Here is a 16,483-nt window from a genome sequence, read left to right as displayed (position 1 = left end):
AGGTTTCAGCTTAATTTTATGAAGCTCTATTATAAAGGAAATTGGGTACCTGGGGGCCTGAAAGGATGGAACAAAGTTCTCCCTTGATATTCACAAGCTCAAAGACCACCTTCTTGCCAGAGGACTCCTGTCTAGGGAACATGTGTTGTGGGAGAGTGAGGGCAAAGTAGGGCGTGGTCTGGTTCCAAATCCTGGTTAATCAATAGAATCACTAGTGTTACTAGTTTAAAAAATATAGATTCCAGCCTCACATCAGACCTACTGAATCAAAATCTTCAAGGGTGGGGTTGGAGAATATATATTTTTTGGAAGCTTACCAAGCAGATTGTTCTAGATTAAGAGAGACTAGACATAAGAACAAAATACAATATATGAATCTTGATTAAAACCTGGGTTTTTAAAAAAAAAAGTATAAAAGATATTCTGGGAACACCTAAGCAAGTTTTAATAGAGATTTTTATTACATGATACTGAATTCTTGATAATTTTCTTAGATGGGATATTATTATTTTGGAAATATAGGGTAATGGCTTTATTCTCAGGTGATACAGGCCAAAGCACTAAAAAGTGAAGGGGCATGTCTATAACTCACTTTTTTAAAAACAATGAGTTGCTTTTATGTGGTTCGAGAAAAAAAGACACAGCAAATCAGAAAAATATTGAGGGGGAGTACATTCATTGTACTCTTCTTTCAACTTTTCCATAGGTTTGAAATTTTTCAAAATAAAATTGGGGGGGAAAAATTAAGCTACCTAGGCTATTCTGATGTGAGCCAAACATGAGGCCCACGGGACAAGATAACCTCTGCTGTTCCATCAATTCAAGAGCCTGGAGGGCCGGCCCAGTGGCTTAGCGATTGAGTGCGCACACTCCACTACTGATGGCCCGGGGTTCGGATCCCGGGTGCGCACCGGCGCACTGCTTCTCCGGCCATGCTGGGGCTGCGTCCCACATGCAGCAACTAGAAGGATGCGCAGCTATGACATACAACTGTCTACTGGGGCTTTGGGAGAAAAATAAATAAATAAATAAATAATTAAAAAAAAAAAAAAACCACACTTCAAGAGCCTGGAGCCTGACGTCTGATGCGGACTATGTCCTTTGCGGCTTACAAAAGCTGGAGGTTGTGTTGGGGCGTGGTCACAGCTGAGATTCGGAGTCTTGCAGTGTGGCATTAGGCCACAGTGATCCCTAGAGGTACTGTGCACTCAGGGGCAAACCAGACCCTATGCCATGGTGGCATGTTCAGGAACATGAAAGAGAGGCCCATCTACCACCACATCCCCACTGCCCCAAATTATACAGGCCCACATCCAAGTGCGGTTCATCCTCCTTGACCCTCTGATGACCTGACGGTCGGTCCCTGGAGGTGGGCTGGACTGGAAAAAGAAGCACTGGATCCCCTGATGGATCACCTCCATGAATGATGACATCCAGAAAAGCAGGCTCTATTGAGAGGCTGGGCATGGAGGCAGGCAGGAGCAGGAATTCCATGCCTAACGTGAGGCCATCCCTGATCAGCTCCACTAGAATGAATAAAGAATGAGGATCAGGAAGGAAGGTGGAGTGTGCCATGAGGACCCAGGATGGGGAAGGGCACAGAGGGTGAGGGAGTGAAGGCATGAGCAGGGAACAGAACAGCAGACCCTGGGTGCAGAGATGGGGTTAGGGATGGGCTGCTGATGGGAAGTTTCAGATCTGTGATGTTGATGTCAATGACATTTATGTACTCACAAGAATGAGGCCAGGGAACACAGGTGACATGGCAATACTCGGGATCATTCCAAGAGTAGGGCTGCAGGCTGAGCCCAGCTCTGCAGGAAGCCATTCTCTCAACATTAGACTATGTCTCTCCGGCTGGGAGCTATTCAAAGGTCTGAAGGAGAAACAGAGGTTTTCAGTTGTTTGAAAGTCAAGGCGCCAGGACAGAAATGCTAGCAGGTATTTAAACGGCTAGCACACCCATTCTACCTTTGCCACTTGTATGAGGTCCACCTTTGCTGCATACAATACTGGTGAAAGTGTCAATCCAGGGACCAAAGAGCCTGGAGTCACAAAATAAAGACGTCACTGGGGGTGGAGAGAGTTTAGGGAATGAGCCCCCTCACTCAGATGGGGGCTTCCAGCAGCAGAGCCCACCCAGATCAGCCATTCTTGTATAGCAGCCTTCCCCTCAGACCAGGGACTGACTTTCTGAGCGTAAAAGGAACAGAAGGCAGAGTGCCAGGCTCAGCCTAAGAACTTGGCTGGACTCAGAGAGGGACCGACTGGACAGTGATTTGCTCAGGTTTGGTAATGAGGTGCTTCTTTGATCAGAGGGGCACACCTGATACTGGAGAAAGGCCTAGGGAGCTGCTGCATCTGAGTCCAAATAATCAGCCATCCCACTCTGGGAGGCTAAAGTGATCTAAGCTCTACTCAATATTTACATTTTAAAGTCTGTTTTGGAAGGACTCAATGGAAGTGTTGAGACAACAATTCAAGTATCACTGTCATATACCAACAAAACTTTTACATATAAAAATAAAGATTGGGGGGCTGGCCCAGTGGCGTAGTGGTTAAGTTCACGTGCTCTGCTTCTGCAGCCCAGGGTTTGCAGGTTCAGATCCCAGGCGCGAACCTACGCACCACTCATCAAGGCATGCTGTGGCGGCATCCCATATATAAAGTAGAGGAAGAGGGGCACGGATGTTAGCCCAGGGCCTATCTTCCTCAGCAAAAAGTGGAGGATTGGCAAAGGATGTTTTAGCACAGGGCTAATCTTCCTCACCAAAAAAACAAAATAAAATAAACAGAAATAAAAGATTGGGAGACTGCATTTTTTTCTTTATTACAAGCAGTTATCTCTATTTTTCACAATGACCAGGTAGCATTTTTCAAAGGAACTGAAAACATAGGGCACTTTAATTTATTGATCTAGAAATCAAGATTCTCTACCATCTACGTAGAGAGGCAGGAGTGAGAAAAGCATGGGAAGTAACTCCAAGACTGTTAGAAATTCAGGTCAGAACAGAGCACAGTGACAGACCTGGGGGAAAGAAGATGGGGGCTCGCCTCTAGAGATGGGCAGTAGGTACCCAGGACTTCTCCCACAGAGCCTCCCCCTCAGGCTCTTGGAGAAACACCCAGGCCCCACCATCACCTCTCCAACGAGGAGAGAAAGTAACAGATTTTTTGGTCACAGTGACATTTTGGCTCTTTGTCCCTGAGAAGGACTGGCACAAGCTAATGGGGAACAGTGTGATAAAACAGAATGGTATTAATCAGGCTACTGTGTTCTGACCCCCCAACTTCTTTCTTTTTTACCCAGATAAAGGAGCAGGAGAAGGTCAATCATTATCATCTTACCTTTGTCTTGAAGCCTTGGCATTTCTGTGAGACAAACACAAAAACACCACAAAAACTGTTCTTGTAATACCACTTGGAAAGATAACAGTGATGGGAAACATTTAGACAAGTTCCTATGCCCTATTTTAAGACATTTTACTGCCTATATTTATGATAGCCTATGAAAAGATTCTGTGTCAACCCAAATCCAGAGATCTGGCTCGATTGTTTCCCCCAGAGATAACTGTCTTTGGCCCAAAGCACCACCTGCCCTATGCTCCCCAGGTAGACAAACAGGCACAAAGCAAGCAAATCACGGGCAGGGATCTGTGGGCACACACCCTTCTTAGGCTCCTTAATCTTGAGAACAAAAAGCTCACCTGGAAAAAAGGAACACATCAATTTGGCACCATCTGGTCACTAAAGAATTGCATCCTTGGAGGCAAGTAGGGGCTCTGATAAACCCCACAAAGCATTGTCCTCTAACTTGCAAATACCTGTGATTGTTTCTTCCCAAAGAGCTAAGGAGGGTTCAAGTCAGAGGACACTTTGGCTCGATGGCAGATAAGAAACCAGACCCCTCTTACCAAGCAGGCCCCAGGATCACAGATACCCATGCAGGTGTGTGTTTCTGAGTCAGAAGTCTGTGTTAGGAAAGATTTGACTCTACCTCCTGCTGTCTGTCTTCTCTTAGCCCTGCGTGCCTCATACGTTGTGGGTTACTTCTTTAGAAAGGTGAACGTTGGGCAAGATAGCGAAGCCTTAATTTCCTCATGGGTAAAATAAGGACAGTGGTATTTACCCCAGCCGGTCATTGTAAGATAATACATGTAAAGCATTGAGGTTAGTATACAGAACACACTAAGTGAGCAGGAAACATAGTTATGAGTGCTTCTATAGGACAGAAGTGGAGGAACAGCAGATCCATGAGAGGAGGAACAAGAAACAAATATATATAATACATGTGGACAGGATAATGCATAGAGGATTTCTAAAAGCTATCTCTAAGACCAACTCAGGAGCTAGGGAAAGAAAACATACAATATCGGGTTTCAAGAAGGCTGAGCAGATACATCACACTATACAATCTGAAGGCACAAAAATAAAACACTTCACATACTATACATCCAAAGGGACACGAACACAGTGTCATCTTGTGGACACAGTCCTCTTGTTAACTTGACACAAGATCAGCCCTCCATCTGCAGGTGTAGTAATTTCCTTAATAATTAGTTTCCATGTCAAATAAAATACTGACCAGAAAATTTTAGATCTTTCCTCTTTCAGGGAGAAATTTTACCTTAAATTTAGGATCCCATCATTTCTTTAAAGCAAGGCCACTGAAATACATTAGCCTGAAGAGGGCATGCCTGCTTCATTACAGATGATATCACACATCTTCTGAGATAAAAACTAAGATGGCTTTTTCTCCAGGATTCCTGACTGCTCCTTAGCTTTGAGTTCTTCTAGTTTCTTCTCATAGCGATTCATGAAATAATCATCCGGTTCAATCCCCGCGTTCTTCAAATTTTCCATGACCTTTTCCAGTCTGAGTACCGATCAGGCTCCTTCAATCTTTCTTGTGCTCAGGTACAGAGTAAATTCCTGGAAATCCAGGAGCTTACAAGTGTCTACAGAGCAGATATTCCTGATATTACTAGTTCTATCCAAATGAGGAAAAAACACCAGTCCTGACAACTTCTCCAGGTCCTGAAGGCTCACTTGGAATTCACTTAACTGAGGCTGAAAGCCAATGGCTTCATTGGGCACCACAAAGGCACCTAGTGCCAGCGGTTCAGTAGACACTGGGCTTCTGCGAGCCAGGATCACCTTATAAAGGTGTGAGGGGACTGCCACATTGTCTTCACCAATCACCTAGAAACCAAGCAGCCATATTAGCAATATGAATTTGTGCTAGCCAGTTCCCAAATTTTTCCTGAAAGACTTTAGATGCATTTCTGAAAATACACTTATAAGCTACTCCACCCCATTCCAATGAATTTAAATTCAACTGTCAAAGGTAATAATAAACCAAAATACAGATTCACAGAGAAAATGAGCATCTAACAGGTAGATTCTGACCATATTCTTTAAAATAATGCCATCCCCAAGAGAGCAGGGATCACATTCTCTGCTCTGTTTGTAAACAAAGGATAAGGGACTGCCATGAGTGAGTCCTCGGATTTTTAAGGGACAAGAAAAGCTGTCATTTTCTCTTCATCTCATAATCAGAACTTCTGGTACTCTAACCATTCAGAGGTCAAAACTGCCAGCTTGGGAACTCCAAGTTCTAGGAAAAAAAAATGGTCTTAGTTTATCAAATTCACTAGGGAGCAAAACAGCCTTTAGAGAAGCAGTCAGACATACCACATTGGTATTACTATCTCCAGTATCACCCAGACTGTGGCTCATTTTTAAAATTAAATTAAGTAAATGTAAATGCTGTTTGCTCAGAGTTTTGCACACTCTTGGGCCTGCTATCAAACACAGAACTTCTGACTGTGTCATCAAATCAAACACTATGGAAAGGTATCTACACAACGAAGAAGCCAGAGTCAGGGTGGGGCCTGAAAACAAGTTGGTTGTCTGTGTAGGTCAGCTGTAATAATGAAATAACATTGTTATAAAATATTTTCAAATTTCCTTCCAATTGGCTTAAAAGCCCTATCTGTTTTCTGAAAAAGAAAAAGTGAACATCCATTTCCTTAATGGTCTGCGGTAAAATAATACAATCCAACTACAGTATGCTCTTAGTACTACTGCTCCTCCCCAGCCCTTCCTTGGTAAGAGCAGGCATTACTTCCTAATCAAACCTGCCTGCTACAGGAGGTCCTGTTGAGAGCTCAGGTAAGGTAGAGGGATGAGATCTACAAAAGATTCTTTTCTGCTTCTCCCAAGCTCCTATAATGGCACACAGCCTAAGAACTCCACAGCCATCTGCTATCTGGCACGCATGGAGGTCCCACTGCCAAGACCAAATGCAAGGCTGCAGGGAAGACCCATCCATAGGAATGATTTCTATAACTGTCTTTGAAGTTAGTGAAAGTGGTTGGTCAGGGTGCAGTTTAAAGTTTATGAAACCACACAATCTACAGACACAAAATCCACCCCCACCTCCACCCCCACCCCCGCCAACAAGCCATCTACGCAGCTGGGAAAAGAAAGATACTCTTCAAGGCGAAAAATATACTGAAGGTGAACTTGGTGGAGGTTCACAATTCGTCCACAGATCACCAACAGATGGTAATTCAACAATTCAGAGGTCATGTGCCAGGCAATGCTGGAAATACAGTCACGCGCTGTTTAACGACGGGGATATATTCTGAGAAATGTGTCATTAGGCGATTTCGTCGTTGTGCGACCATCACAGAGTGTACTCACACAAACCTAGATGCTATAGCCTACTAGATACCCAGGGTATATGCTACTAATGTTATGGGACCACTGTCGTATATGTGGTCCATCACTGACTGAAACATCATTATACAGCACATAACTGTACAGAAAGGAATAAGCTTCAAAGTGAATGCAGCTGGTGCCTGCTCTCAAGAAGCTTTCCTTTTAGAGAAGGAATCAACACCCACAGCTTTAATTAGACAGAATGTGGTCAGACGCCAAGACAGAGAACAAACAATAGCATTAAGGGGGTGGGTGCAGGGAAGTCAGGGACCCGAACTGAGGGCACAGTTGCAGATGAGCCATAGTTCACAACAGGGGAGAAGTTTAAATGGGCTTCAAGTATTCCAGGCGCTAGCTGGGGAGCCAACAGCTAAGCAAATTCTTGGTGCCACCTGGTGGACATCCTTCATCATTGCAGCACAGTTCTCAGACTCCAATTATAAGAAGCCTTCAAGATCATTCACTTGATTATTTTCTCTCCTCGTGGACTCTCTGTCTAAAAACAAATGGAAATTTTCAAAAATAATGAATTGGTCATGCCCATCTGCTGCCAACCAGGGCTTCTAATCAGGTTGATTAAATTCCAGCCAAAAGTAAAGAAGTTTGACATTTTAAGAGTCACGGCTTTACCTCATGGAAACGTCCCATTTCTATTAGGTTTTCAAAAACTCTCACAATGGCTAGAGGGCCTCCATTGTTACTTCTGAGAAACCTCACGGACACAGAAATTCCTACTAAGAATACAAAGTGTGATTCTTCCACCCATGACCCTCTCACAATATTTCAACAAAGAGGGGTAAATACTATCCCTAGAAATAAAGAGAAAAACGAAAACTTAGCCACTCACTATCTTCTCTGATTCAGTCTGTTCTGTTCTCAGGAAGTAAATATCTTTAACCTGTCTAATATAGGGACCAGTCCTATTTGGAAATTCAAAAAACCTATTGTTTCTTCCTTGAATTTAAGACTTAAAAAAAAATCCTAAAATATCTTAGAGCTATCTTCTTCTTTGTAGACAACTCAACCTACATAATAAATTTTTCTCAATTTTGGGAAAACTGGAAGACTTTCAGAAAATGTTTCTAGAGACTACTAGGGTACTGGGGCAGAATGGTTAAGTGGATTGGCACCCCAGAGACCTGGTCAAGTCTGGCTTTGCCACTAAGCTGCAAGTCACATCCACCAGTATCTTCTTTCTTCATTCATAAAATAGGTAATAGCAATCCCCATGCTGTCTAGCTCAAGAATAGTTATGAAGATACAAAGACATATTAGTTACAAAAAAAAAAAGACTTTAAAATCTGCAAGACCTATGTAAAAAGCTATTTTTGTAATGAATGCCATTCAAAAGATACGGATGCAATTTCATTTGGTAGAAAAGATGGTTTTGCAGAAGGAGAGTGGGGAAACACGGGATCAAGCAAGGTTAGACCAGTTAAAGGTAGACAATAAGGTATCAGGAGGAGAAAGCAGGTTGGATACAAATGATGCGCTGAACAAAGGATATGAGGGCTTAATATGAACCAAGTCTTTAGTATCAGTAAAGCAATAACAACTCTTTTCATCTAAGATTTAGGTATAAAAATACATTACAAAGGAAATCTTTGCTGCTGTTAAATTACCAAAAAGCACTGAACTCTTGTCAAGATTGTAACAAAAACTGGAAATCAACTGGGAGTGACTGGAAAACACAATATATATAACAGCCATAAAGCTGGCACTCATTCGTGACCTGAAGTTAGTTTTCGTACATGCTGGCCTGAGCTTGTTTCGCTGCATCCAAGAGGCAGAAATGACGATTTGCTTCTCGCTTCCCCAACTCCACACACACAGAGCTGGGCCTTCATGTTGACTCAGTGTCTGAAGAGACTGGCAACAAAAAATACCCAGGCTAAGACTGTCATTTGTCATGTCATATACGCAGCAAGTGTGCCTTAAATGAAATATTAAGCAGCATCATGAGGAAAAAATATGTACCTGCTGGAATCAGATAGATATATTTGGTTACATTCCCCTGGTAAGACAAAAAAAGAAATTCCAAAAATAAAACTGTTGGGCATATCAAGAGACCAAGCCCTTAAAATGTCATGCCAATCAAATGAAAGGAAGAAACCATGATAGTGTGATAAGTAGGGAATCCATACCTGGGAGGACAGAGAAACAAGAAAAGGGAGGGAGTCACAACGCATGGGAAGTCAACGGCAATGTGGCCAGCCCCTTGTGTTACCTGTAAAGCCTCTGCAAGTGCTTGCGCAGCAGCGCAAACCCTGGGAGACAGTGCTTCTCACACTGGGGTACCTGCTCTGGGCAAGCGGAGGGGACTGCCAAGTCACAGTAAAACAAGCACCATCTTCCCCAACTGTTGGTTCTACTTGGACGTTTAGAGTGTGGGTAAGGAGATACTTAACCAGTAAAATAACTTGTTTTTCAACTGAAACAAATAGATATGGAAATAAACAAAAGATCTGCCTGAAGCTAAAACAGGAGATTTCAAAAAAATTACTCCCTGATCACTTCAGTGATGCCTCAAGATCCCTGCAGGCATGTTTTCAATATCCTCCCCCTCTAGGAGTTGGTGGAAGTTTGGAAAGTAATGCTGTAGAAGGAAAACACCGACTGCTAAGTATTTCTAACATTACCACCACCAACAACAGGTTGTAAAATCTGAGGCTCACTTCTTGTCAGGTCAATTATCATATTCAGGCCAGAATCTTCAGGTATGTTTCACTTGTCTGGAATCAATATCTTCTTGAAACAGGCACACCAGAGAAAGCACATGGATGACCTCAGCTATAATAAAGGGGGTGATTCTGATTAGAGTTGTCAGATGACTCACTTCCGATAAAATCACTGCTACTAATCTTCCCTTAGGCTCACATCCATTCAAGTCCTATGATGCTGTGATCCCTTCCTACATATTCTAACAGACATTTCTGCCTGGCTATAAGGAATCCTCCTCTTGGCGCATTTTTTACTCTTATTTTTGCATGCTAGCAAATATCACTTGTAACTGCTCTCCATCCACACCCTCTTTCACCTCCTGGCCTTAAGCTTCTGTACTTAAAGAGCACAGCAATCCCTTTAACGTAGACTTCTGAGAGCTTCCAAGAACAGTGCTATGAATGATTGGCAATTCTCACACAATCAGACCGACCCATGTTTGTTATGTCCCCTTTGACAATTACTACCTATATGACTTGGACTTGACGCCTCAAAACCTCCATTTCCTTGTCTATAAAATAGATTACCACTACTTTTCTGTGAGGACTGAATGAGATAGCATGTATAAAGCTACTTTCATACTGTGTAGTATATATGGCCCTCAACAAATACCAGTTCATTTGCTTCACTTCCTCCAAAGTAGGCACATATATGCTTCATGGTCTAGATAGAAAACTAAATAAATACCGTTGTTTTTATTAGTTACAGTCTCCTAAAATAAGGTTCAGAGCATAGTTGCAGAGAAGCAGTAAATATTAAAGGGCTGGACCTGAGAAAACAAAACACTTCTCAGGCATTCTGAATTGCCATACACAATTGCAAGACATTCCCTTGGAAATAGGAATTCACAATTCAAACATTTATTCCTTGAGAGGAACAAACTGGTCTCTAGGGCTGGGCAAGGCTGTGTCCTCTTTCTCAGCATCACTAAGGACATGGTTTTATCCATAATTATCTTATTACGAATTGCTAGAAAATAGCCTGAACATTTTAGCCGGGCATTCAAGGTTTCTGCCACATGGCCCCAACTCTTCCTTTCATTTTTGTCTCCTTCCCTATATGAATGCTCTAACCCCACTGTCTGAGGAATTTACTGTTTCTCAGCACACATTCTACCTTTTCCTATCTCTTCTCCTTGCTTAGCTTTGCCTCCCAAGTCTGTTTTCCAAAACCAAATTTTCCCATGTTTATATGTGTATGCACACATAAAATTTTTGGCTCAACTTAATTCTTAAAATGGCAAGCTCTGAGAAAATCTTTCCAGTTTAATTTACTAAAGGATCATATTTTGTTTTCACATTGATAGATATACTAAAGATTTTTAAGTTTAAAATTCCACCCAAAATCAAGTTTGATCTGAAAAATAATGCCAAATCTAACAAAAGCTATATTACAGAGAAATTGTTAGTGAAAAATATAAATATATAAAAGTAGATGTCACATCGATATGATTCAAAGAAAGATGAAAAACTATTTGCCTCTCCAGGGATATAGATTCCTAACAACATTCAATGTTACATACACATATATAACACAAAAGCACAGCTAATCGCTTTCTTTATGACCAGGGTCTATAAATCTCCTTCTCAAAAAACACAGGAACACTGAAGATGGAGAAAAAAGGCCTTCCCAACAGTGAGCCACTAAAGGCAATAGAATTTGTGTACTATATTCTTTGGGGCTCTCTCCACCCACTATAAAAGGCTAAAAATAAATGTGGTGAACACACATGACAAGCCAAACAGCAGACCGAGCACTCAAGAATCAACTTGTCATCCAGATCTTGGTTTCTAAATACCAATCCCTCCCATTAAAAGGAACTAGGGCTCCTTGGAGAAATGGTTGATCTCCGAGTTTGGCCAAGATGAGTCTGGAGCATCATGTTACGTCAGAAAGTAGGAAGCGCTAAAAACAAGATAAAGGATGTGTCAAAAGGATACAGGAGACAGCTTGAAGGGGCTCCCATTGGCCAAATCTGGGACAATTTGAGCATCAAAATGAATACACAGTAAATTGTTTAGAACTCACTGAATAAAATAAGAATCCATGAGTTCACACTGATAATAAATAAGAAGGAAAAGCTCTTCCTAACAGCAGAATGTCAACTAATAAATGTAGAAGGAATAAGAATTAGAAAATGGTCACTTGGCAACTAATGTAGTAATAACTGATTCAGACAAAAATCATCCATGGATGCTAAGACTAGCCACTGAGAGTCTGAAGAGGAAAAGAATACTTACATGGTCTCAAAGTACTTCCACAGATTACAGATTACTGATTAATTTCAAAGAAGAAAATGGTAAAGTAGCAGCAAAGAAATCTGGAGGACACCACCTTAAACAAGTGATCCAAGTTAATACCATCAATAACAGGACAAACTGACATCATGTGCGTCCTGATGTTATACACTAAGAAGCAGACAAGACCACCTGTGAGGTATTCTGTCAGAAACATAACTGAATTTAATGAGGAAACAACAGGCAAACGCAATTTGAAGAACATACTACAAAACAACTAGCCTGTATTCTTCAAAAATGTCAACGTCATTAAAGACAAAAAGGCTGAGGAACTAACCGTTTCAGATTAAAGGAAACTAAAGAGACATAACAACTAAATGCAATGCATGATAATGGATGGCATCCCAAATCAGGGAAAAAAGACTGCATGAAGGACATTATTGGAGCAATTGGCAAAATTTGAATATGAAGTGTATACTGGATAATATTCTTATGTTGAATTTCATGAATTTGATAATTATACTGTGGTTATGTGAGAGAATGGAGCATTTAGGGGGAAAGGGACAAGATATCTGCAACTAACTGTCAAATGGTTCAGAAAATAATAAAAATAGGTGTATGCACACAAAGAGGGGGGGTGCAAACGCTGCAAAACATTAACAACTAGTGAATCTAGGTAAAAGATATAGAGCAGTTCTTTCTATTGTTCTTGAAACATTTCTATAAATTTGAAATTATTTCAAAATAAAATGTTAAAAAATATCAACTTGCTTTGCTAAGGATATGCAAAAAACCAAGGAATAAAGATTAAAGTGGGTTTCCAGTTCAAGATGACAACCTGAGCCCAGGCTTTTGCTTTTCCCTTTCTCCAATTTAAAAAATATACATACACAGGTGGTAACAGGTATAAAATAGAACACGTTCATCAAAGTGCTGAGAATGACAGAGTAGTATATTAGTGGACTAAGAAGAGCCATGACCTTTTGGAAGATAGATGTGATGACACTGTTAGATAAAACAAAGAGGAAGGAGCCAAAGCTTAGACTTTCACAGCCCCTTAAGTTGTGCTCCAGTAAGTAAAGGGTGTCAAAATCAAGGTGTGAGACTGAAAAATCCATCTAGAGAATTATTGTGCAACCAACAAAAGCAGTAGGCCTTTGTCCTGCCTCCAGGATGAAGGTGGAAAAATACTCTCTAAAGAAATGGTTCTCAAACTTGATGGTATCCACAAAACTGCCCTAGAGAGTCTGTCATACATGCAGATTCCAGGGTTCCAATGCCAGAGTTTTAGGACATTTTCAGACAAGCAAGGACTTAGAAAGTTTACCATCCAATGACTCTTCCAGAAAGAATTTGAGGATGTACTCCAACAACACAAAGGAAGGAATCTAAGGGGGGCTGGGGGTGTCAAGATAAAGTGGACCTAAGCTAGAAGTGCAAAGAAAACAAACAATGACAGATGTGCAGCTGACTTAAACTAAAACAGCTCACTAAGGTTGCTAACGGTCAGTTCTCAACTCATCATTCCTTCCCTGAAATGCTTTCTTCACTTGGCTTCTGGGACACCACTCTCCCCTGACTTTTCTCCTCCCTCAAAGGTTGCTCCTTCTGTCTCCTTTGCTGGATTCTCCTCTTCTCAACCTCTAAATGTCTGAGTACCGCAGGGTTCAGACCTCAGATCTGTTCTCTCCTATCTATAGTCATTACATGATTTCATCATAGCTTTAAACATCATCTGTGTGCTGACCACTTCAAGCAAATCTCTACTTCCAAGCTCTCCTCTGAGAGCCAAACTCACCGCCTGCCTACTCAGTGTCTCCACTTGGACATCAAATAATCTCAAATTTACACGGCCAAAACACAACCCCTGATTTCTAGCCTCTAAATCTGCTCCTCTCTGGTCTTCTTGATCTCAGACTAAAAACCTAAGTGTTATCCTTGACTCATTCCCTCCTATTCTACAACTAATCCATTAGGGAGTCCCATCAGTTCTATCTGCAAGGCACATCCTAAATCAGTCCATTTCTCACCGTTTCTACCACCACCACCCTATTCAAGTCATTATTTCTCACTTAGACTACTCCATTAGCCTCTTAACTGGTCCACCTATCCTTCTATTCTTCACATACAGCAGCCAGACTGGGCTTTAAAAATGTAACAGATTATGCCACTGTCCTGATCAAAACCCTACAAGAGCATCCCATCTTACTTAATACAATCTAGACTTCTTCCCATTGCCTCCCTCTCTGATTTACCTCCTTTTCCTTAGTGCACACTCTGCTCTGGCAATTCACACTGGCATTCTTGCTGTTCTTTGAACATGCCAAGCTAAATCTCATTCTTGTGTCTTTACACTTGCTGGAAAACTCTTCATATAGATTACTTCTTCATTTCACTTAGGTTTCTGCTCACTGTCACTTCCCCTTAGTGGCCTATCCTGAATCTTTCTTTTCTACCCCCACTACAAATCTTTACCATGTTTTATTTTTCTATATGGCATTTTGTTTATTGTAATATCTACTCCATTATAATGTAAGCTCCATGTAACATACAGCCTCGTTTATTGCTGTATCAGAAACACTCAGAACAGTGCCAACTACACAGAGGGAGCTTAATAAATATTTGTTGAATAAAAGTAAGGAAAGAAGGGAGGGAGGAAAGAAAGGATGGGAGGAAACAAGTAGTCCGAATTAAAACAGAAATCAGAAGGCTCCAAGAATGACATTTCAAGAAGAAACTGATTTACCTAATTAAAAAATAGCATGATGGTAAGGTTAAATGATCTGAATTAGAAAGTAAAAGCTTATTACTACATTTTTAAAAATAGCAATTATAACACACTGCCACTTTTATTTTCCACTTCACAGTTTTTTGTTGTTTGTGGTAATACTTCTCTCTCAAGTGGCACAGACTTAATAATATAGGATTATATCTACTTCTTTACGGGCCCAAACGTTCTACTTGTACATTCATAATACTATAAATGCTGGTTTTACATTTTCAATAGACCCAGGATTATAAAACACAAAGACCAACAAGGGCTAGACAGGAAATGTAAATGGATGAAATGGGCCGGATGAGGATTATGGTGAATTGAAGAACATGTTCTCAAACTATGAAGAAAGTTGTTAACTCTCATCTAGTGAACACTGCCCATGGGAATATATGCCAAGTGTCATTGAGTCATCTGATTTTTTTAAGAGAAGCTCAAATTTGGATTTATGTGAAATCTCCCAATTATTAAACATTACCAACTAATTCAAAAACAACATACTATGTGAACCAAATAAAATATCTCTGTGGGCTGGATGTGCCATAGGAGGCCTCTGTTTACAACCTTTGCTATAGGCAAAACTCAAACTAAATTATATTTAGCAAATACAAATGTAAATGCTATAAACCGTGGCAACATATAAGTGATAGATCAAGAAGTAAAGCTTTAAGTATACTATGTAAAGTATATGATGTACAGTTTACCAATAGAAGAACTAAAAATAATGCGACTGGCAGAGATTAGAACAGTGTGTGAAGTGAACTAAACAAATTTCATATATTTCACAGAGAATGCATCAACAGAGACTGTTAAAAATTGACAAATCAAAGTTAAGAAATACATTTTAGCACCCATTATTCTGAGATATAGAAATAACCACCAGAAGAACTAGAAAACTGGACAGTGGGATTGGGACCAGAAGCAGGAGACTAACGTCTCATCTTGTATCCTCTTACACTATTTGAATGTCGTTACGATGTTATGTACTTTAATGTTTTAAGGCTTAACATTTTTATTACTATGCACATACAGCTCCATAACAATAAATTTTTAAAGTTTAAATTCAAGACTCATTAAAAGATTATTTGGCAATTATGGCTTCAAAGCTGAGGGAAAAAAACATCAAGAATAAACTATGTTAAATATAAGTATCTAATTTCACAACTTCTAACAATATATAATTCATGAAAAATAGATTCAAAAGCTTTACAGTTAATAGAAAGGCACCCAATCTCTAAGGTTCTGTAGATGAGAAAGAACAAAAAAAAAAGAACCTTCGAAATCACAGGTTCACGGGTGCATACACCAAAGAACACACAAAACACCCTGATCTTCATTTCTCACCCTCCATATTAGTAAGTTCATGATTTTTAAAGCCAAAGGCTTGGAACAGAGATAGAAAGATTGGTGTCTGGGCCAGCATTTAATAACACCCATAAGTTATGAATCAAAGAATGGCTTAAGTCCTTGAAAAGCCTGCCTAGGCAGCAACCAGGCCTGTGGCTTAAGTTTTGTCAGCATACAGGCACGCCTCGTTTTACTGTGCTTCGCTTTATTGTGTGTATTTTACAAATTGAAGGTTTGTGGCAACTCTGTCAAGCAAGTCTATCAGCACCATTTTTCCAACAGCATTTGCTCATTTCATGTCTCTGTGTCACATTTTGTTAAGTCTTGCAATATTTCAAACATTTTCATTATTATTATATTTGTTATGGTGACCTGTGATCAGTGATCTTTGATGTTACTATCGTAATTGTTTTGGGGCACCACTAACTGATATAAGACGGTGAACTTAATGAATGTTGTGTGTGTTCTGAGTGCTCCACCAACTGGCAGTTCCCCCGTCTCTCTCCCTCTCCTGGGGCCTCCCTATTCCTGAAACACAGCAATATTGAAATTAGGCCAATTAATAGCTTTACAATGGCATCTTATTGTTTAACTGAAAGGAAGACTCCCACATCTCTCACTTTAAATCAAAAGCTAGAAATGATTAAGCTTAATGAGGAAGGCATGTCAAAAAACGAGA

General features: G+C 40.5%; 1 protein-coding gene across 8 annotated transcripts in view; it reads right to left on the bottom strand.

The window, feature by feature from the left end:
* Window positions 1-438: 438 nt before the first annotated feature.
* The window catches only part of EXOG (exo/endonuclease G), a 35,797-nt gene continuing 19,752 nt past the window's right edge, over window positions 439-16,483 (bottom strand). Inside the window, exons 6-7 of one of the 8 annotated variants that reach the window (XM_058555370.1) lie at window positions 9,402-9,516; window positions 4,600-5,202 (exon numbers count right to left, since the gene is read on the bottom strand). In XM_058555370.1, coding sequence (XP_058411353.1) covers window positions 9,451-9,516 — 66 coding nt within the window. In that variant the 3' untranslated portion in view covers window positions 4,600-5,202; window positions 9,402-9,450. The other 7 variants (XM_058555395.1, XM_058555378.1, XM_058555388.1 and 4 more) reach the window with 7 other exon arrangements.

Source organism: Diceros bicornis, chromosome 2 (assembly GCF_020826845.1).
Source record: "Diceros bicornis minor isolate mBicDic1 chromosome 2, mDicBic1.mat.cur, whole genome shotgun sequence".
NCBI classification, from domain to species: domain Eukaryota; kingdom Metazoa; phylum Chordata; class Mammalia; order Perissodactyla; family Rhinocerotidae; genus Diceros; species Diceros bicornis.
The sequence above is the reverse complement of the archived record's forward strand: the minus strand, read 5'-3'. Positions and strand labels throughout refer to the sequence as shown.